Source organism: Callithrix jacchus, chromosome 3 (assembly GCF_049354715.1).
Source record: "Callithrix jacchus isolate 240 chromosome 3, calJac240_pri, whole genome shotgun sequence".
In the NCBI taxonomy this organism is placed as follows: domain Eukaryota; kingdom Metazoa; phylum Chordata; class Mammalia; order Primates; family Cebidae; genus Callithrix; species Callithrix jacchus.
In genome coordinates, this window is record NC_133504.1 from 17,951,032 (window position 1) to 17,972,721 (window position 21,690).

A 21,690-nucleotide genomic window follows, 5' to 3' on the forward strand; every position below is an offset into this window, starting at 1 on the left:
AACAGTGAATTTCCTGGTCCAAATGTCAGCAGTGCCAAGATTGTGAAACCCTGTCTTAGGAGGCAGGAAAAAAATTCTGCAATATTGACACACTATACCTTTGCCTTTTACCTTTTTCTAACTTTCTCAGAGAAAAAAAGTTAATGTCCTAAAGCAAACTGGAAAACAACCTATTTGCCGTTAGCATCCCCAACAAGGCAGTGGGCATATATGCCAAAATTTGAGTCCCAGGATCTTCATCTTTGACTTATGTCACCTGCAAGTTTTCTACTTCTCTGACGCCTCACTTTCATCATCCAAAAATATAGTGAAATTGAAAACGTACTATCTCAGTATGGTAATAAGCATAGAAGATAGTGTATTTAGAAACCGAGTAGACTGCTAGACATACAGATGTAACACAGGGACAGTGATGCTGCTGATCCTTACTGTCACTGACTGAGGCCCCTTTGTCTCCATCAGCTGCTGCAACAGAGAGATAAGGAAAGCAGCAGTCACAGTAAGACAGTTAATTACATGGAAGTGGAAGACACAGCTTAGCCTCATTTGAAGCGATCGAGAAGTATCCCTGAAAACCCATATAAACAAGTGTAAATAAGTACACTAGGGCTGAACCCTGCCTTTCTGGGCCATTCTATGTCTCTTGGTGCACACCCTTAGTACACTGTTAATTTCAGCCCTTCCTCTCATCAGCCTCCACATCGGGCATATGACTCTGAAGCCAGAGACTAGTGCCACAATGACAGAAGGCATGAGGTCAAGAAGCAGCCAACTCTAGTCTAGGTTACATTATTGTCTGCTCAAAAGACAGACCGATTCTTCATCGTATTTGATTTAAATAAGAATACCCAAGGCTGCTTTCCTAAGTAGTTGTGTTTATACAGACTTCAATGGAAGTTTTCAAGAGAGTTTCTCTGTCCTTTAATGCCCTTTCCCCAGTTTCATCTCACTGGGAGAAGAAACCAGCCTTAAATACCTTCCTTGGATGGGGGCCCACTCCAGCAGGCCTGCAGCTTATCATGTTTGAACTCTGGAGGGAGCTCCTGCCTCACAAAAGATAATGTAGAACCTACTGAATACCACAACACTTTCCTTTAAAGTGACAGCTGTGGATCTCCAGGGTCTTAAGAATGTGGAATTTAGATTCTCAAATCTTTCTCTAGAGCCCTTTTCCTGAATTTTGGCTTGCTCTCTGGGCCTTTCGATTCTGGAGAATGCACGAATATTTTCCATTTGATTAAAATGGCAGTGCTCATTCTAAAATACGTCGCTAGGCTATTAGAAATGTGATTTACCTCCTACACAATAGCTACATCCCCTAGGATTCAGTGAAGAGGGAAGCAAAGCTACAGGATATTTCCCAGTGACAGACTAAAAGTTTACTGAATATAATTAAACTATATTATTTATATAATTTTAACTAATGCTTGGCTTTTATAAAGGGTGCTAAGGGCCTGGCGCAGTGGCTCACGCCTGTAATCCCAGCACTTTGGGAGGCCGAGGCGGGTGGATCACAAGGTCAAGAGATCGAGACCATCCTGGTCAACATGGTGAAACCCCATCTCTACTAAAAATACAAAAAATCAGCTGGGCATGGTGGTGTGCACCTGTAGTCCCAGCTACTCAGGAGGCTGAGGCAGGAGAATCGCTTGAAACCAGGAGGTGTAGGCTGTAGTGAGCTGAGATGGTGCCACTGCACTCCAGCATGGGTGACAGCAAGACTTCATCTCAAAAAAAAAAAGATTAAATCTATTTATGATACACCAAGTGTACCTTTTACATATTCAGCTTAAAATGAGCGAAGATAATTAACTTACTTCTAAGTTCATTCAAGAAGTTATATAATAATTATTCAATCATTACTCATATTACTACTTCTACAATCCTTTCTGAAGAAAAAAAATTGGTGTCGATGATCCTGCTTTATAGCGCTCTCCAATGACTTTCCTTAACCATGGGGAAACTGTCACAAATTCTTCCCTATAAAGAGCCGAGGTCAATTTTAAACTCAGAGTGCGAGTAAGCCTCCCTATAATTGCCTCTAACCTGTTTCAACTAATTTTTAAATTGCCTTCTCTCCAACACAGGTCCTTTTACCTGATATTCCAGAGGTAAACATCTACATGTGTAAATGTGAAAAAGGAGAAGTCATTTGGAGTTTTATAGCCAACTATGGCAAAAGTGATCCCTGGCTCTAAAGTGATCCCTGGCTCTAATTTGAGCCAGGTTTCTCCCCAGTGTGGCCATATGTAACTCCTTGCTGTCTATTGAGAGTAGTCTATTTTTTAGAATGGTGGCTCTGCTTCTAGAATAAATTGAGAGGTAGGGGATATTCCTTTCATATAAATGTTGGTTTATGCTTGGTTTATCAGTGAGCCAGTGTCATGTAAATGATTCATCTAAAATATGGAAAATATCTTCCCCTCTTCCTTTTCTATTATGGCTATGTTATCAGAGGAGTTGCAGTATAGATAGCCCTACGCTCAGCAGTCTGGCTAGGCTTGCATTTTAGGTGCAGTTATAGGCATTTCTGCCTCATATATGTAGTCCTAGTAAACTCTCTGTTTTGCAAGATCATGTGAAAGAAAGAAAGAAGAGAAAGAGCGGAAGGCGGGGAGAGAGGGAGGAAGGCAGGAAGGCAGGAGAGAGAAAAGAAAAGAAAAAGAAAAAGCAAGAGCAATGAGACTTAAGAAAAAAAAAAAATAGGGATAGGACCAGACCACTCAAAACTTAAGGAACTTTGAAACCAGAGCTCTAAGGAAAGCAAAAATCAATTAGCACAGTTAAAATTGGCACTAATTTTTAAAATTTTGTATCACAGTCCATCCTTTGCAAACCTAAAACCCATAGGCTTGTGTTTCCCTTTCTGTAGGTCTTCAGAGACACTCATTTTCAATACAGAACAATTTCACCAAAATTAAAAGTCTGATCCAAGGATAGCTACTTCATCAATCAATTTCCTTCTCAGTTTCCTTGGATGCATGTGCAGCTTCTTCAGACAGCTAAATAGAGCAGCAAGTACAGTGGGCCTTAAAACCACTAAACTCCCATTTCCTCAAAGAAAAACACTTCTGCAGAAGATAATTTTTTCCCCTTAAAGTCTTCATATGTAAATTTTTATGGCTCTTTTTAGCTGTGAGAAACCTTATTCCTGATCACTTCCAAACATTTATATGCAAGAGTAAATCTGTGAACCACCAAGACTTCCACACTGAATTGATACCATTCCCCCATTTACCAATCACACAAGAGCCAATATGCATCAAATAAACACATATTGTAGTAAACAGGCTGTATCTAATGGTTCTGGAACAGTCTGGGCTAGATTACCAGAGGTGACCATGCTGACCCACTGAGGGTTAGGGGCGTGTGCTCGGCCATCTGCATTGCACTCTAGCATGTCTGGGTCTACTGGCACAGGCTGTCTTTCGGAAGGAACTGATAACCTTTTGGCAGAGAACAATGACTAAATACCTTGAACAGACTGTTAGCTCAAACATCAAGATGTTCTAGGAGGAAAGAGTACAAAAAACATCCCTTGATCTCTGTGTTAGTGTTTCCCACGGGCAAGAGACTTATTATGAAAAGAAAAAAAGAGTTAAGTTTTCCTGAAATTGTCTGTCACTGGAGTGCGATGTTACGGGATATCTAGTGGTGCCACATAAATATTTTTCAAAGCAGTCTCCAAGAAACTTACTCAAATTTGTAGTTGGGGGTAGAGGGCTGTGAAAATACAATAAATGCAATGTGAGTTTATAACTTTTTATCAGGCATACTTTGTGATTTATAACATTGGTGGCAGAGTTAGAAGTATGAAGGGAGAGAAAATGAAGATAAATCTTCTGTCAATAGAGCAACCTGGACAATAACCAGCGAGTAAGAAGTCCTTTTCATCAACCAAATGAGGTCTGGGCAGTAGAAGGACATTTCCACCAACGGAAGGGAGCCAGCTAGAACCTATCAAGGGAAAGAAGGCGCTTCAGGGAGGGGGGATTCAAGATTGCTGCTACTCTGCTAATGGAGGTTTAGAGAAGCAAATTACCTCAACTTCCAGTTTCTGTAGCCTCACTGAAATAAATATGGTACCTCCCTAAACTGCTGTGGAAATGGGGGAGATGTAAGTTACCTCCTGTTTTTTTAAAAAGTTTCAGTTTGCCTAAATACATCTGTTGTTAGCCAGAACCTGAAACAAAAATCAACTCTGCATAATTGAGAAACTTCCCATATGTAATGTATATATGTTTTTGTGTTCATATGTGTGTGAAGAAGTAGGCATCAGAACATAAGGACTTATTTTAAAGTAAATCTGGAGAACCCCTGAATTCACAAAGTACTCTAGTTTCCAAGAGTAAAACTTTTCAGGCCAGTAAGCAACATGTCCATCTTGGGTTATCTGAAACCACTTTCAAATGTGTTTTCTGAACATTAGACCTAAAGTTGCCAAACTGTAGTCTAAAAAATGCAACATATTTTGGGCAATCTATGAATAAAAGGGATTGTGTATGAAAATTTGTCACAAATGTAGTTTGGATGGTCATATAGAACCACCACATATTCCAAAAACAGAAACTGGGGCAAAGTACAAATACCTATGCATACACATGATTCACATATGTATGTGTATGTATGATTTCTATATATTCTAAATATTTGTCTTAATGTTTTATGAGTAGCGTTAAGGTTTTAGCTCTAGCTGAAATCTACATATCAAAATATGTAAAACCAAATTAAAAAGAAAGCTATAGCATTTCAACTAAATCAATGTTTTAAAAATATAAATTTTTAAATTATAGCACTACAATCTAACTAGCTTGGCAGATAACAAAGAGAAACTTTTACGTGGATAGAGAATAAGAAACCTCACAAATATAATTCACCTTAGATAAAATTACAGCATAAGAATCAATATTTATTTTGGACTCAGGTAAGAGGAGAATTATCTGGTATATAAGGCATGAGTGTAAATGTAAAATATCTTTTTAAAAAATCTCTATTTCCCATAGACAAGCTTAAGAAAGATATTAACAATTAATCTATTAACATGTGCATAGCTCTTAGAATTTTCAAAGCACTTTTACATCTATCATCTCACTTTGTAATTGCAAGTAAGGTAGCTTTCTACAAAACAGAAATGCAAAAGGTGTGTAGGGGGGAGAAAAGGTTAAATATTAGAAGCAGATGAATTCACTCAATGAGTCAAAATATTTAATTCATTTGTTTGAATCAAAATATCTCTGATTGTCTGCCTTTTTGGGCAGAAAAAAGAGATAAGAATAATTTCCAAGTGTTAGCATCAGCAGTTCACAGTAAAAGGAAATAAAATCCCAAACTTTATCAGAAGAAAATCTACCCTATCCACAAATAGTACTTTCTAATTCTTCCCATAAACAGGGTCCTCTTCCTGACTGGCTCTGCATGAGTTCATCGAAACCAGGGAAGAGACCAGTTTAGGTAAACGAGCTTAGGGCTTGTTTTATCCTAACCACCCTCTTTCTGTTAATGGCACCACCACTCCTCTTTGTGTTACTGAGCTTCAAAGTCTTGGATTTATCTTTGATTTCCCCTTCCACTCCATCACCTGCCAAGGCCTACTGCTTCTAACTCTTTTGTTTGCTTACATTGAACCTCCTTTTTCTAATTCTATATAACCTCCACTGGAGTTCCCACTTGAATGCCACTAACCCTCTAACAAGTTTCTACCCCCTAATCTACTCTAACACCTCTGCTAGTTAAAAATCCCCAAAGTTCTCTTTATAAACCTTCAGTGGATATTCCCAAACACCAGATTCAGTGTAGACTCTGTAAACGGCATGTAATCTTCCAATGCCCTACTATCTTTCCATCTGTATTTCTCTGAACATACCTCCAGATCCAACTAAGCTGCACTACTTGTTCATGTCTTCTACCTTTGTGCCCTCTTCCTAAGGAGACCCTACTTATCTTTCAGGGTCTTCCCTAGTGTCTCCCCCAACCATCCTTTTATTTATTTATTTTTGAGATGGGCTCTCACTGTATCACCAGGCTGGAGTGCAGTGGCGTGATCCTGGCTCACGGCAACCTCTGCCTCCTAGGCTCAAGGGTTCCTCTCACCTCAGCCTCCCAAGTAGATGGGACCACAGGCATGTGCCACCATGCCCAGCTGATTTTTCTGTATTTTTGGTACAGAAAAAAGGGGTTTTACCATGTTGCCCAGGTTGGTCTCCAACTCCTGGACTCATGCAATCAAGCCACCCCAACCTCCCAAAGTGCTGGAATTACAGGCATAAACCAACATGCCTGGCAAAGTATCCTTTTCTGACTCCCCTGTAACTTGACCTCTCATTCCTCTAAACCACATTACTAAAAGCTCACACCTTTTGATCGTTCTTACATTCTGCCTTATATGATGGCATTCTTTCCTTTCTCCCTAGTAGTAGATGGTGAGCCTCTTGAAGGCAGGGACAGTGCATTACATATTAGAGATACTCAATATCTGTTGAACTGTGAAGAAAATCATATTTGTACTTTATAGAAAAAAAGTGTGAAGGCAGGTGAAGTCATTCTTGGCTCAAATCTTTAAAAAAGAAGTAGGCCTCCCGTTCACTCAAACTACTGTTGCTCACCCTTTTAACAAGCAATCAATAGCCAATAAATGAGTCAGTGAATGTAATTCAAAGCTATCATATACAGAAGTGTGAGTCATGCCAGCAGCTGGGCAGTTCTCTCCTGCTTCTAGGGAAGAGAACATTCATCTACAAAGACTACAAAGCAGTAACAAGAATGGACAAGCTAACCACAGAGTCAGATGTCACAGCTGGACAAAAGGTCCAAGCTTGGTCTCTAAGCTTTGCAGGTGTCTCATTTCTATGACAGACAGAGGCGGGAGAACAAGGCTGTTAGGGCCTGTGTTCTGAAGTGGCAAAAAGCCAGTCACACCAAGCCAGCTTTTGAGGGGCTCCAAGCACATTCCCGATGAGGGCTGAGGATGAGGAAGGGTGCATTCTCATGTGTACAATATGGATGTACAGTATGTTTTCAATATGTTGCCAGTAAAAGCAGAAAAGTGCTAATATGAATATTAGGTAATATACAACACTTAGGGAACTTTTATTCATGGTTAGTTTTTATTTTAGAGAAAAATTCCAAAGATTGTTCACATTCTAAATTGTAAATAATTTTGCTTAGAAAATTATTTGTTATACTCTACATTGAATTATAAGTGTTCAAAAAAGGAATGAAGTCTGTCTCATTTTTTCTGAAGTGGGAGAAAGAATCCAGTTTAAAAAATAATTTGGGGCCGGGAGCAGTGGCTCACGCCTATAATCCCAGCACTTTGGGAGGCGGAGACGGGTGGATCACAAGGTCAAGATATCGAGACCATCCTGGTCAACATGGTGAAACCCCGTCTCTACTAAAAATACAAAAATTAGCTGGACATGGTGGTGCATGCCTGTAGTCCCAGCTACTTGGGAGGCTGAGGCAGGAGAATTGCTTGAACCCAGGAGACGGAGGTTGTGGTGAGCTGAGATCGCGCCATTGCACTCCAGCCTGAGTAACAAGAGCGAAACTCCATCTCAAAAAAATAATAATAATAATAATTTGGGTTCAGTTAAAAAAAGTGTCTAGGATTTATTATATTTGGGCATTTTGAAATATTAAAAAATGACTTTTATCACTAGCATAGGATTTCAAAGAGAGGCTTAGGAATATTTACTAAAATAGATTTGGGTCTTTGAATTTTATTGGAGACACAATATTTACAGAAATAATACACAAAAACATGGAAAGTCCTACTTCTAGGCACTGCTCCAATGGTGCCAGAGGAAAGAACACAGGACACAAGTGGCTATGCAAGGCACGGAAGAAGGAAAGAAAAGAGACAGGACGGAAACCGCAGAGTGCAAGGAGGACTCAGAGCTGCGAGGTTCCCATAAATCAGTGTGGCTCAAATTTTTAAAGGAGATGAAGGCTTTGGCATCCTAGAAGTTACTAGCAGAAGTAAGAGGATGTAGATAAGGTAATGTGTGACATTTATGTTTTCCAAAAATAAACAGAGCCTATCAAAGTTAAATAGCAAATGAAAACATTCAAATGCTGACAACAAGGTAATGAAGAAAATACCATAGCAGTAAAAAAAGCTAATACTACTTAGGTTTCTAACCAACAGGCTAATAAAAGACTTTTTGTAGTCAATTATGTCATTCAATTCTAATCCCAATCCTGAGAGATGGGTATTGTTAGATCTGTTTGAAGGTCTAGGCAACTGAGGGTTAGAAAGAATTAATAACTGGTCAAAGATCTTACAACTACAGATGGCATCAAGGTTTGAACGCTGGCTGATTTCATTCATACCCAACTGGGTACTACTGAGTTCCTACTTGTCAGTTACTAGGTATACAAATGGGCATAGTTTTTGCTCTTAGGAACTTAACATCTAACGAGAAAGACAGCCAATAAACAACTTAATAAACCAATATCTAATTACAAAATTTGATAGACACTATGAACAAAATGGTTAGAGAGAAGTAACAGAGAATCAAGTGGGGCCTTAGCAAATTAGATAGCATGGTTAGAGAAGTGCAAGTGAGGCCTAAAGGATGGGAAGGAGCCAGCCAATCATGGGACGAAGGGAACAAACATTTGTGGAGGAGGGAAGAGCATATGCAGAGGACTTGAGACAGGCCAGCACAGCTGGACTAGATGGGCAAGAAGTACACTAGGTCTGCAAGGTAGGTAAGGGCCACAGCAATGGGGGCTCCTGCATGTTAGGAGTTTGGGTTTTAAGAGCAATGGGAAGACACAGAATTCTTTTAAGATTGGGGTTACTAAAAGACCACATTGATTTTTCTGTCTGAATAATAGGCAGTAAGAGGCAAGAACAGTAAGGAGACTTCTGCAGGATTCCAGGGGACAATGGTTGCATGGCCTCAGCTGGAGGCAGAGGAAAGGAAAGAAGAAGACCTCAGAAGTCATCTGGGCTACATTTTGGTGATAGAACCAAGAGGCCTTGCTGATGGACTGGATGTGAGGGGTGAAGGGGAGGGAGGCATAGAGGATGTCTCTAAATCCTGTGCACTGCTTTAAGCCTTATACATCATTTAATTTCCTTATCCTATTTCTTATATTAAAAAGTTAGCTATATTTATATTGGTGTTTTAAGTGACATATCTTTAAATAAACAGCTCATGTGCTAAAATCTGTTTCCACACTGCTAAGCTCACCCTCTGATTGTAACATCTGCACTGAGGTACACTACCCACAGAGAGATGTGCCTCAGCTGTGTGGTAATGGAAACGAAGGGGCTTTCACACCAAATCACCTAGGGGTGACCCCCAGTTTTGCCATTCTTCTGGGCAAATGCAAATAAGTCATAACTCTGAGCCTCAGATGACTTGACTTTATACATATGGCTAAGAACTCTCTCACAGTTTGGTTATGAGAATAGGGTAACTTATACTAAGTACTGGCCTGCAGCAGAAAGTCAATAAATGTTAGACTCCCTTCCCTTCTCCCCCATTACAGTGATGAGAATGCCACTAGTCATTTCTCAAAACACCTCTGTAACAGAGATGAGAGATCTGAGTGCTACACTGAAGATAACTGAGACACACTTTAGATGAGGGACTGCAGATCCTGTTAGGGGTCCTAAAGGGTCCTCACATGGCAGCTCTAACTCTTTAGCAACCATCCTCATCTCCTAAGATTGCCAGATAAAACACAGGACACCCAGTTAAAATTGGGTTTCAGGTAGCCGGGCGTGGTAGCTCATGCCTGTAATTCCAACACTTTGGCAGTCCAAGGAGGGCAGATCACTAGGTCAGGAGTTCCAGACCAGCCTGACCAACATGGTGAAATACAAAAATTAGCCAGGGGTGATGGCATACGCCTGTAATTCCAGCTACTCAGGAGGCTGAGGCAGGAGAACTGCTTGAACCCGGGAGGCAGATGTTGCAGTGAGCAAAAATCATGCCACTGCACTGCAGCCTGGGCAACAGACTGAGACTCTGTCTCAAAAAAAAAAAAAAAAAATAGATTTCAGGGAAATCCAATTTCAAAAAATTTTTAAGTATATCCCATGCAATATTTGGAACATACACTAAATTTTTTCACCATTTATCTGAAATTCAAATTTAATTGGGCATCTTGTATTTTTATTTGCTAAATCTGGCAATGCTATCTATGACTCGGCAAGTCTCTACTGGGAATAAATTACTCCAAGATTCTTCCTTCACAGCCCTGTGAGATGCTCTGACTCTTCTCTGCCTAAAAGGTTGTATCTCTCTCCATCACAGTGCTGTACTTCCACTCCTACTCTTCTTAGTTCACTCATCTCTTTTCACTTCTACCAGTAAATGTACAGGAATTCTCAAAATCTACTGAATGGCCTTATATTGGACACAGGACTTTACTTAGTGGTCATAAAGAATGCTGGTGAATGGGTGTAAGTGTATCTGTGTGTGTGAGTGAGTGTGTGTGTGTGTACATGCACACGTGTAGGTAAATAGGTATGGGGGTGTGAGCACCTGCTGTATTAACCTTTTAAAAATGAAGATTATGCTAACAATACATTATCGGGAATACATGTTGAATGTTTTCTAGTAGCAGTAAATTAAATTGCAACTACATTAATGAAAGCTATGTAGATCCTTCAGTGGTAGAACCAGTTATTGAATAAACTGAAAGAGAAAAGCTTTGAGTTCATTCAATAATCACTATCCATCAAAAGTTAAAAGCTGAAAATCTTTCATTTTAAAATCATACTACGTGAAAAGAATTGGAAATCCTAGGCCATAGTTTTAGCTATCTGAGTGTTCATTTTGCATATACTCAAGTGTTTCAATGCCCAGTTTCAGTAGGGAGAAAAAAAATTAAAGGAAACGTAAATCTAGTTAATTATGTGAGACACCCAGAGCACTGTTACTGTTTGCTATTGTTCCATAACAAGATAAGGCACTTGCTCCAGAATGAAAATCAACACATCAAGGAAGTTTTGCTATTAAAAAACTGTTAGTTGAACTAAACAATGTATTTAATAGTGTAACTGACTTACATCTTGGTGCGAGCTCATTTTCTCACTGTGGACTGGTAACAAGAAAATTCATAGACCAGTGCCAGTCTGGGGACCATATTTTGAATAGCACTGATGTAAAGGACCCCAGAATTTTATAAGGTCTGCCTTCAATACGCTGGCATAAATGGAGGGGTCACCTCCTTCTGGCCATTTTCCTGTTCAAAGATCCTCTTATTTCCTTGAAATAAAGGCATCAATAATTTCTCCATTCTAACAATCTAACTAAACCTAAAAACCTATCAAAACAATAGTTGCCCCAATTTTAGAAAGAAGAGGATGTGTGCTTACTCTTCTTGGCGTAAGTCATTGACGCTGCGGTCCAGTGAGATCATGTCACTTGCCACCATGTTAAATCCAAACTCTTTAATGCTGGCTTGAACTGCATGTTTGAATTCTGGTCCCAAAACCAATGGCTTGGCTTTCTCTCCAGGGCCACCAACCACTCCAGGAGGCTCGGGTTCTTTGGGTTCAAAGTTACCAAGGATCCCTGGGCGAAGCACAGGATCACGGTAGGTGAATGTCTGAGGCTTAAATGTGAGATACTGCCTCTGCATGATATCTTTCTGGGAATCTCCTCCAGCATGGTGCTCTTGTTCATTTTTGGCCTTGTTTTTTCTTCTAATAGACTCTAAGTCCACTTCTACTCCTTCAACATGAGGCCATGGTACCACAGGTTTGAATCTGTCCTCCCCAGGAGCTAGTCCATTGCCTCCTCGGTTGGGCATGGGGTCATTGACATCTCTGTCTTCCTATACAAAAGGGAGGGGACATACAATAAGAACATGAAGGCAAACCACCACAGAAGAGTTCAAGAGACAAATTTTCAGGTTTAAAAAACGGTGAGGCAACAATAAAACAGTTCAGGATGTGGAATACAAGTGTGCCGCTTTCGGAACTTCCCATCAGAAGATATCTTTCAGGGTAGAGAGGAAATACCAAGAAATAGGCTATCTCCTCACTTTACTGTTGCAAAATTAATGAAGGGATGCATTTTTACTTCTGCCTTTGCAAACCTACCTCTCTATCAAAGACCTCTTCATAAAGCATATTTTTAAGGGTTAGAGCAAAGAAGTTCTAAAATCTTTGATTAAAACAGATGCTTAATAGGTCATGTTTGTAAAGTATGTGGTTTTCCCAGTTGTCCCATGTGTGATAAATATAACCTTTTGTCAGTAGCACAACCATATGGTGGCAGTGGTATTAGATGTATGTCACTGTCAGCAGGCTGGCTCAGTGCCCCAAATGGCAGAAGAACAAGACGGGGATATGCAGAGTCCAAATTTGGTATTTTTCACTCACTCAGAGTTTATCTGAATTCAGAAGTATAAAAAAAGCTAATATCCGTAACTTAGTCAGCTTGGGCTTTTAAACCACTTCCCCATACCTAGCCTGCCCCATTTTAGAAGCAGCATGGGTCAAAACATTCTTTGTATAAGGATATTCATTCTTAGTAAAGGGTGCCTCTCTTTTCTGTTTGGATTGTCTTCATCACCTATGCACATCTTCCCCTCAAATATCCTCAGTACTTTTGCTTCTGAGGTATTTTATGTTAGGTCTTTTCCTAAGCCAGTACTATTCTCTGCACAAGGCACTGTTTCTCAACATTGGCATCACCTCGATGGCATTAAAAAATGCCAATGTCTGTGTCTTACCCTCAGACATTGTGATTTAATTGGTCTAAGTATTTGGATTTTTAGAAGCACCCCTGGTGACTTTAATATACATCTAAGCCTGAGAATCACTGGCTTAATGGGAGGGCTGCTTGTTATAATTAGACAAGAGGATTACAGAGGACACAGCTGGGGAAGAGGCAAGGTGCACACAGAACAACTGCAAAATAGGCTGATGGGCCTGCGACTTTCTTCTACACTAAGACTGTGTGATTCCCCAAGAGATTAGCTGTAGCGTTAGCACCACCCGACCAAAATCTTTCTATAGGGTTAGAGCTACCTTGAAAAGTAAAGTTTAACAGTTTGTCTTAAAAGTATAAAAGTAAGGTCTCTAAGTATGATGTGGATGTGTAGACTGCTCTCTATTAGTAGTTTATTTAGAGGCAAAAATCTTTATAGAAAATCAGTTATTTCAGATGTGAAGTTAGTAGGTAAGGGGTGGCTAAGAATTGACTTTCAAGAGTTCAAAAACAAATTTTTTAAAATTTTCCATTTGTTTAGGTAATATAGACATATGATACAAAATTCAAAATATCCAAAAAAGCATGTAGTGAAAAGCAAGCTTTCCTGCTTTTCCTTCTGCAGAGGCAATTACAGCTATCAACTTCTTGTGAATTTTTCTAGAGATGTGATATGCAGGTATAAACATATATGTGTATACATAACAAGATAATTTTTTTAAAGACGGGGCATAGATTTTCACTAACTCATTAAAAAAGGAACCTGTAAGATGTTACAACTGGTTCAAAGATAAATCCAAAGGACAAACATAAACATCAAGAAAATGGCGAAGAATTAACACATAGATGCAAATTAATCTGGTCACTCTGCATAGGGCAATAATCAATTGCATTCCACAAGAACAACGTCCATTTCAATGGGCAAGAGTCCTTTGCATCACTCTCAGTTTTCTGTAATTTACAGGACTGTAAAATAGGAAAGGGTGAGATAAGCTGGAAAGTTGAGTTAGACAGTCATCTTCTGGGACCATTTCAAAGTTTTTCACAAGTTTCCCCTGAAATAGAAAAGGCAACACAGCCTGATTGTATAAATGTGATACCTTTCCTCAGGCATGTGTGGTTCAGGGTTGAGAAAGCCTCTGGATCAGCCTTCTGATTGTCACAACTCAGGGATTTAGCTTGAGCCTAACCTGCGAGCCCTACTAAGGATCAGAGTGAGTGAGTAAATGGGTGTTCAGAAGGACTGAAGATTCCTTTGGGAATTAACTAGTTCTAAGAAATGTATAAGGCAAGCATGACTGTAACAGAGAAGGGGTGATTCTGATGATGGAAAACGTGTTTGTTTCTCCAATTTATCTGCTGGCTCTTTCCAAAATTATACTTACTTATGTTAGTATCATAAGTAAATTAATACAGAGATATCATTATAAAATGTGTAACAAATTGGTCCCAAGTTGTTGATGCTGAAACAAGTAAAACACAAAAAGGAGAAAGACATTGTCCTCCACTTCAATTTTTCATATCACAGCCTCAAGTGAATTGGTAAATAGGGACGTAAGAAAATTTTATTAAATACAGAAGAGAAGTTTGAACAGCTCATACAACACCAGCATCCATAGCCATAGCATCCACTAAATTACCTAATGTTCCATAGAGAGAAAACTATCTATTAGTAGAATATAGCATATGACAGTACAGGAAATCAAATTGTGAAATACACACTATAGTTTAAGCTGCCCTATGCTAATACCCAAATTGCCAATTTAAATATTTTTCAAATTCACCCGTTTCAACCAGAGAAATTTTAATGGATTCAAAAATCCATGTTTGTTTTCCTCTAAAAGTTGTTTTGGTCTTTTTTTTTTTTTTTTTTTTTTTTTTTTGACTTAATGGTTGTCTAATCTTAAACTATTGGTGTTCTTTAGGATTCTGTTATTAGTCTATTTGTCGTTCCATCTTCATTCTGGGTTATTTGATTCTCTCCCAAGCTCAGTGACCAGTTTTACAGTGAGTATTGCAGCATCCATTTTGCCAGCCCATATCACCTTTCTGATCTCTAAACCTCACAAGCAACTGCTTCCTGAACATTGCTATTCATCTCTCTCTAACTTTAACATAGCAAAAATTAAACCTGTCATTCACCTCACATCACAAGCCTGTTTCACTTGCTGTCTTCCTTACTTCAGGGACTGAAACCACCATTCACTCAACTGATGAAATCCAAAACCTGCAATTCATCCTCAACTTCTTATTCTCTTTTATCTACCCTTCTGACATCCAGTTAATTGTAAATTCCTGTCAATTCTATCACCTGTGTAGAGCCTCAACCTGGCCACTTCTTTCTATCATCCTCACTGCCACTGCCTTAATTTAGGTACCCTCACCTCCAAACAAGATTACAATAGGAATAGCAGTGACGATGGGAAACACTGTGCCCTAAGAGCTTCACATATATTAACTTACTCAATCCCATGAGTTAGGTACTATGATTGCCATGTCTATTTTACAGATGGGATGCCTGACAGGGAAGTTACCCAAGATTAGTATCAGTATGTAGTAGAGTCAACATTTCAATCCAAATTACCTGGCTCAAGAGTCCATACTCTTAATCATTATGACCTAGTGCTTCTCCCCCTGATATATGCACTTCCTACACAGCAGCCATAGGGACTTTTCTAAAATTCATATATCAACATGTTTCTTTCCCTACTTAGAATATTCCAGCAGTAGCCCGCTGCCCTCTGGAGAATATACACTTCTCAAGAGGGACAGCAAGGCTTTTCTGGCTCTGGACTGCATTTATGAAATGTCTCCATCACTATCCATGAGACAGGAGTCAGCTAACTTTTTCTTCATAGAGTTAAGTAGTAAATATGTTTGGCTTTGCAGACCACAGAGTGTCTGTGGTAATTATTCAAGTCTGCCTCTGTAGTGCAAGAGCAGCCATAGACAATATGTAAAGGAATGGGTATGGCTGTGTTCCAGTAACCCTGTATTTACAAAGACAAGTATTGGGCTGGATTTGGCCCCCCAATCCCTGCACTAGACTGTAAGTTCTGTGAAAGTGCAGAGGTTTTGTCCATCGTATGCATCACTGTATGCCCAACACTTTTACTAGCACATATAAATACTCACAAAATAAATGAATGAATCCTAAAATTTCTGCTTTGGTGGCAAGACAGAGCCTGAGAAGAAAAGGGGAGATAAAAAATGGAAAATATAAAATGGGAGAGCCAGACTTACATCAGAAAGATCCTTACAGGTAATACCTTATGAATTCACCAAGAACATAGCTCTATATTCCCAACACAGCACTGTACTTTTCATAATGCTATATAATAGCACCAGAAAATTGAATTTGCTTACTTCTCAAAGGCTGCACGTCATTAAGTCTGAAGGTGAAACCAAATATGAGAATTGTCTGTCTAACCCCAAGTCAACTAAGAATATTCACATCAAATCTTAATGTTATATGATTCAAACAATGGCTATAAAGTGTAATAGTTAACTTCCCTGAGGATAAAAACTACATACTCCTCCTTTCCGAGAGTGAATGAGAATCAGTAGATGCCTCTGTGACTCACTGGTACTATGGTACCTTCGTAAACACCAGCTGATCCACTCTACAGCCCAAACCAATGAATCACTGTTGAATAGAAATGGAAAAGAGGATGAGTAGATAATTTTCTGAGATCAACATGTTCATAAAGGTGGAAATGGACTGAATAATATAGTCACTTATCACCAGATGGCAATATGGATTACCAGAAATAAAGTCAGGCTAGTCACTATCCACCTTACAACTTACAAAGTGCCCCTTCCTATCCCCAAATCCTACTTATGTGTAATATTTTTGCAAGATGGTCATGCCTTGGTAGAGATCCACAGGGATTTAGAAAAAATGGTCTTTAGAGCAAATGACAGTAACATAGGCTTGTTTGGATTTGAAATCACAGGCAAAGCCTAGAAAACTAAGCTTTTAAGCATGAGCTCATGTAGCCACATGATCTCTTGAGAAAAGACAACGTAGCTTTAGGAAAGGGTCACTGCTTAAACAACATGCACCCTATTTGGTTATCATTTTTCATGAGCCACAGAATTTAAAGGCCTAATAAGCCAAACTTCATTCTGTGATTTTAACTCTCTTGATCAAAAACACCTTTCATCAGAAAAATCCTATCAGCATCCTTCCTCTGGCTGCACTTACCTAAAAGGAGCAGAAGGAATGGGCGCAGAAAGCACAGAGGGAGGTGTTAAAAATAAACAAGCTCAGAAATTCAAAGGGAACAAGGCGTGCTAGACTCTCACCAACACGTGGCAGGATGTGGGTGGGAATGTGGGGTGCACCAGCCTCAGTATCCATCTTTCTCTCTGATTAGTTATAGCTGGATGGACTAGACATTTCCTGCTGACTGAAGACCTCCACGTCTTGCTCCTTTCAGAGCACTGAGCGATGACTGCTTTGGGAGTTGTGGCCCTGCTGGGCATGGTCATGGAATTTGTCTGTGCTTAATCAGGGCTTAAAACGGGTAAGCCCTGTTTTAAGGGCTTACCAGTCCTTGAATATCAGAATGTCATCCATACAGGAAAGGGCCCATTTCCAAGCATATTTTAATATACCTAAACTAGAAATAAATTGAAGGCCACTTTCCAATGGCAATGCCTCTGTTAGCAACTAGGGCAGAACTGAAAATGGAGAAAGTATGCTTTCAGGTAACTTTATGGAAATACAAAAATTCTATGAAAGCTCCGGGTGTGGCTTAAAGTATGACATTCTGGTAAGAATTATCTGCTCAAAGAAATAGGCTGGCTGAGAGGAATTCCTATTCTTGTCTTTTTTTTTTTAAGTATCAAACCATGATATAAACCAAAGGGCAACAAAATAGTTGACATCATAATGCTCCACTAAAAGAAATCTAGGTCAGCAACTCTACTTCTATATATTAAACATAAGCAGGGCAACCAGGCTGAATACTATACAGTAAACCAATTCGTCCCAATCTTACTTTATGGATTGAAACACTGGGACTCGACAATGGAGTGCTGCCTATTATACAATAGCTAATAGTTATACCTTTTATTTTTCTCTCAAGACTTCCGATATACTAAGGCAACTGCAGTTATAAGTGGGTAAGTCAGTGACGCAGTTTTAGCCACCTATTGCAAAGATTTTACCGGTTTCTAAGGGGGCATTTTGAGCCAATTAAATGCCACCCACTTTAACCAAAATATAAAATACAGTATATAATAAGATCTATCCTGTACTATAGTGAAGAATATTGAAATAAATAGGTATTTTCCTAGGCTGCACGGACCCATGATTATGCCACTGCACTCCAGCCTGGGCACCAGAGCATGACCCTGTTTCAAAAACAAAAACCCTGTATCTTCCTAAAAAGTTGTCTATATCACATTTTTGAACATCTAATCATCTGAATAAAAGGATGATTACATTATATAAGAGTCTCCCAATAAATCTCACAATTGTGCAACTTGTTAACTAATTTTTGGATTTTTCTGCATACCATTTGGAATTCTTAAAAGAAGTCCCCATCTGCATCGACACAGTATTTTTCTAAAGATCTCTGTGCATCCTGAACAATAATTATCAATCACAGAGTACCTAGACGAGGTAAGTTTTAAGTCTTACACTCTTTTCCCCCAGTTTTAATGCAATTTCTTCCACATCACTAGGATAATTTTGTGATTTTCCTGACTTAATGGGAAAATTAAATGTACCAAAAATACTACATGCTCAGTAGAAAAATATCAACTATTTTCTTTCTTTTTTTTTTTTTTTTTTGTAAATAGAGCTGGGGTCTCACGTTGTTGCCCAGACTGGCCTTAACGTACTGGGCTCAAGCAATCCTCCTACCTCGGCCTTCCAAAGTGCTAGGATTACAGAGGGTGAACTACCCCGCCTGGCCAATCAACTATTTTTTGTCGATCAGCTCTTTGAGTTATTAAGATAACCTCATATGAAGATTATCCAAAACCATCTACATGTTCTCATGCCTGCTCCAAGCATCCAGTGTAGTCCCTTCCCTTCTGGAAACCGAATTCCCTTTTTAAACAGAAGACAAAGCATGCACAGCCATCCCACCTGTTTCTAAACCCTGACATAGCTTCTTGGGGAGCTGGATCTCAATGTGAAAAACTTTGAACTGTTTTAAGCATTTAAAATCATTGAAGAAGCCAAACAAGGGTTAAACAGTTTTGTTCCCACCACACTTATTTCAATTTAATATATAAAAAACATTGACACATTAGTCCCATATGTTCTGTCTTTGGATAATAATTACACACGGACAGATAGTGTGTATTATTTAACTGTATGTCCTGAGTACCTAGTAGACAGCAGGTACTCAGTGCACATATGTTCATGGATGAGTAAATTGAGATGGATGAGGTATCCGGTCTTAAATTAGCCAGTGTCCAATTTTCATCACCATCTCTATTTCAAGTAGACATATTAGTAAGTATTTGACATTTAATCTCATATTATTGGACATTGTGAGTGAATATAATTTTTGGTGGGGAGGCACCTTTTCACTCAGGCTTTAGGAAAACTGCTCAACTGACAAAAAATATTATCTTTATTTTACCAGAACCCAATCTCAATGGACAAGTATAACTTTCTTTAGATGATATGTATGTCAGAGATAAGATAACATATCAATAAGAAAAACTTCAGAAATACAAAATCTTCTAAGTCATAAGTTTAATCTTTCAGAATGCTAGATTATTCCAGTGATTAGGTATAGTTTAAAAGTGGTTTTGGCAGTTATGTTAGTGAATACGGGTAAGAAATCCACTATATTTACTCAGAAGTATATAGTACAATTTTGAACAAAATTTAGTTCATCCAAACTAAAGTAGGTAACCAAACTTATTAAAGTTATTCTAAATTTACTTTTAAAGAACCGTAACAATGCACCGCATATTTTAAAGGCATCAGGGTAAATTACAAAATAAAAACTTTCAATTTTCAACATATAAGTTAAAATTATTACTGGAAAAATGGAGATTTCACACAAAACTCTTCTTTGTGTTAACACTGTAATATCTAATGTTCTGTTTTATAAATATGAAATTACCACTGAGCACATGATAGCTCAAACCAGCACATTTAAACTCAGGAACCAGCTCCTGGGAACCGCCGCCCTCCTCCCATGATCCTGGGTCCTGCTTTGTTTGTTTTATTTACACAGATGCACTCTGCTTTCATACTGGTGAATGTTTCCAACATTACACTTCTTTGTATTGCCTTAGTATCTATTTGTATGTTTCTCTCCAATCAGACTGAGGGCTCTTTGAGGACAGATAGTGTGTATTATTTAACTGTATGTCCTGAGTACCTAGTAGACAGCAGGTACTCAGTGCACATATGTTCATGGATGAGTAAATTGAAAACATCTAGCTGTGGCTCATCTATTATCCTGCTGGAATATAAACTGATTTTGAGTCTATTATCTTATGCCACTGCTCAGCTTGGTTTAAGCTAGCATTTTGGGAATCCAAATGAGATAAGTGAAAACATTATTTCCCAACAAATCTAAAATTTGAATAATCCTTTTTTTAGTTTCTTCTCTTCTTCAGATTTGGGTAAATCATGTTGGCACTTCATGGAAAATGAGTACTTTATTTAAACATGAAAAAGTAAATCTGCTGATGTTAGTCTTAGTTCTCTTTGCCAATTTATCTTGCAAACAGTTTCCTGCTAAATCAGGTCAGAAAAATATCAGTTAATACTCAAGTGGGAATAAATTTTAAAAAGAAGTGAGTAATTAAAGGACCAAAATACAGGTTAATTTTTGCAACAGAAAAATAAACAAATTGATTATTGTTTTACAAAAAAACTTTTATTCTTAAGACTGTTTAATTGGCCCAGATCAAAATTATCATAACAGACAACTAATGAAGTCTATGAAACAAATGAAATTTGAAAATATTTATGAAATCCATATAAATTCTTTCTTTCAGAGACCTTATAAAAATTCATGCTTTGGTTCATAAGCTGAATCATACATATACATTACAGATTTTAAAAAATCTTTCTTATTGTGAATATTTAACATTAATTCTTTAGCTGATTTGAATTGAACTTGAAAAACATAAATATTAAATGATCAATATACATCATATTGTAGTATATTTCAAAAGGTGATAAAACTGTATTTGTCAAAGTTTATGCCATCATTTCAGCACGTATGTCAAGACAGGCCTATAAATACAAGATATACCAATGCCGCTATAAAGCCCATCTCCCACAGGGAGCAAAAGGCTGATAATAATATTTTTAGAAATAATAAAAGGATCTAGTAGATTTTAACTCTCCATGTTCAGGGCTAAGCAGTTCCTGAATTTTAAAAAGAAAGCTCCTAAGTAGCATTTTTGTTCTAAAGATAATGTATAATCAATTACACAACATTTTAATAAAATAGTCAATATTTTACAAGAAACATCTTACCATATTATTCCTAAAAAATGACCTGTCTAAAAATAAGAAAGGTATTGGGAAAGTGAAGAGGAAAAAAAAATGAAAGTGAAGTAACGAAATAAAGATTGTAAAATAAAATCTGTGAAAAATTTTAAACACATGAATAATTTATACATGCATATATATTATGTATGCACATGGAGAGAGGAAATATACATTTAAAAACCAAATGGCTTAGTAGGATAAGAAATAAGAAGTTAACCCTGCTAAACAGACCCTTCAAAAGAACAATCACTGTATTTCATCAGGTGGAGAAAGGAGAACTGCTTAAAAGCTGAATTGATTGAAAATGAGGTCACATCTGCTCCTCTTCTGCCCACTCACATCATGTTTTGGAATGAACTTTCAGCTTGTGCCAATCAACCCTACTTTAGTACCCAGAAGAGCTAAGAATTTCTCTTTCTTGATCCGCTTTAAAATATTTTAAAATAGCATTCCCAGTATCAATCCCTGGAGACCACACTGTTAACACTTTTTTTTTTTTTTTTAAATCCAGGGAAGTACTTATTT

At 38.2% G+C, this 21,690-nt stretch overlaps 1 protein-coding gene across 6 annotated transcripts in view; it reads right to left on the reverse strand.

The window, feature by feature from the left end:
• Window positions 1–21,690, reverse strand: part of GALNT7 (polypeptide N-acetylgalactosaminyltransferase 7) — a 157,515-nt gene that overhangs the window by 62,536 nt on the left and 73,289 nt on the right. For all 6 annotated transcript variants that reach the window (XM_035292624.3, XM_002745216.6, XM_078366255.1 and 3 more), the window contains one exon: window positions 11,339–11,799. In XM_035292624.3, the coding sequence (XP_035148515.1) occupies window positions 11,339–11,799 (461 nt within the window). The remainder of the gene's footprint in view (window positions 1–11,338; window positions 11,800–21,690) is intronic.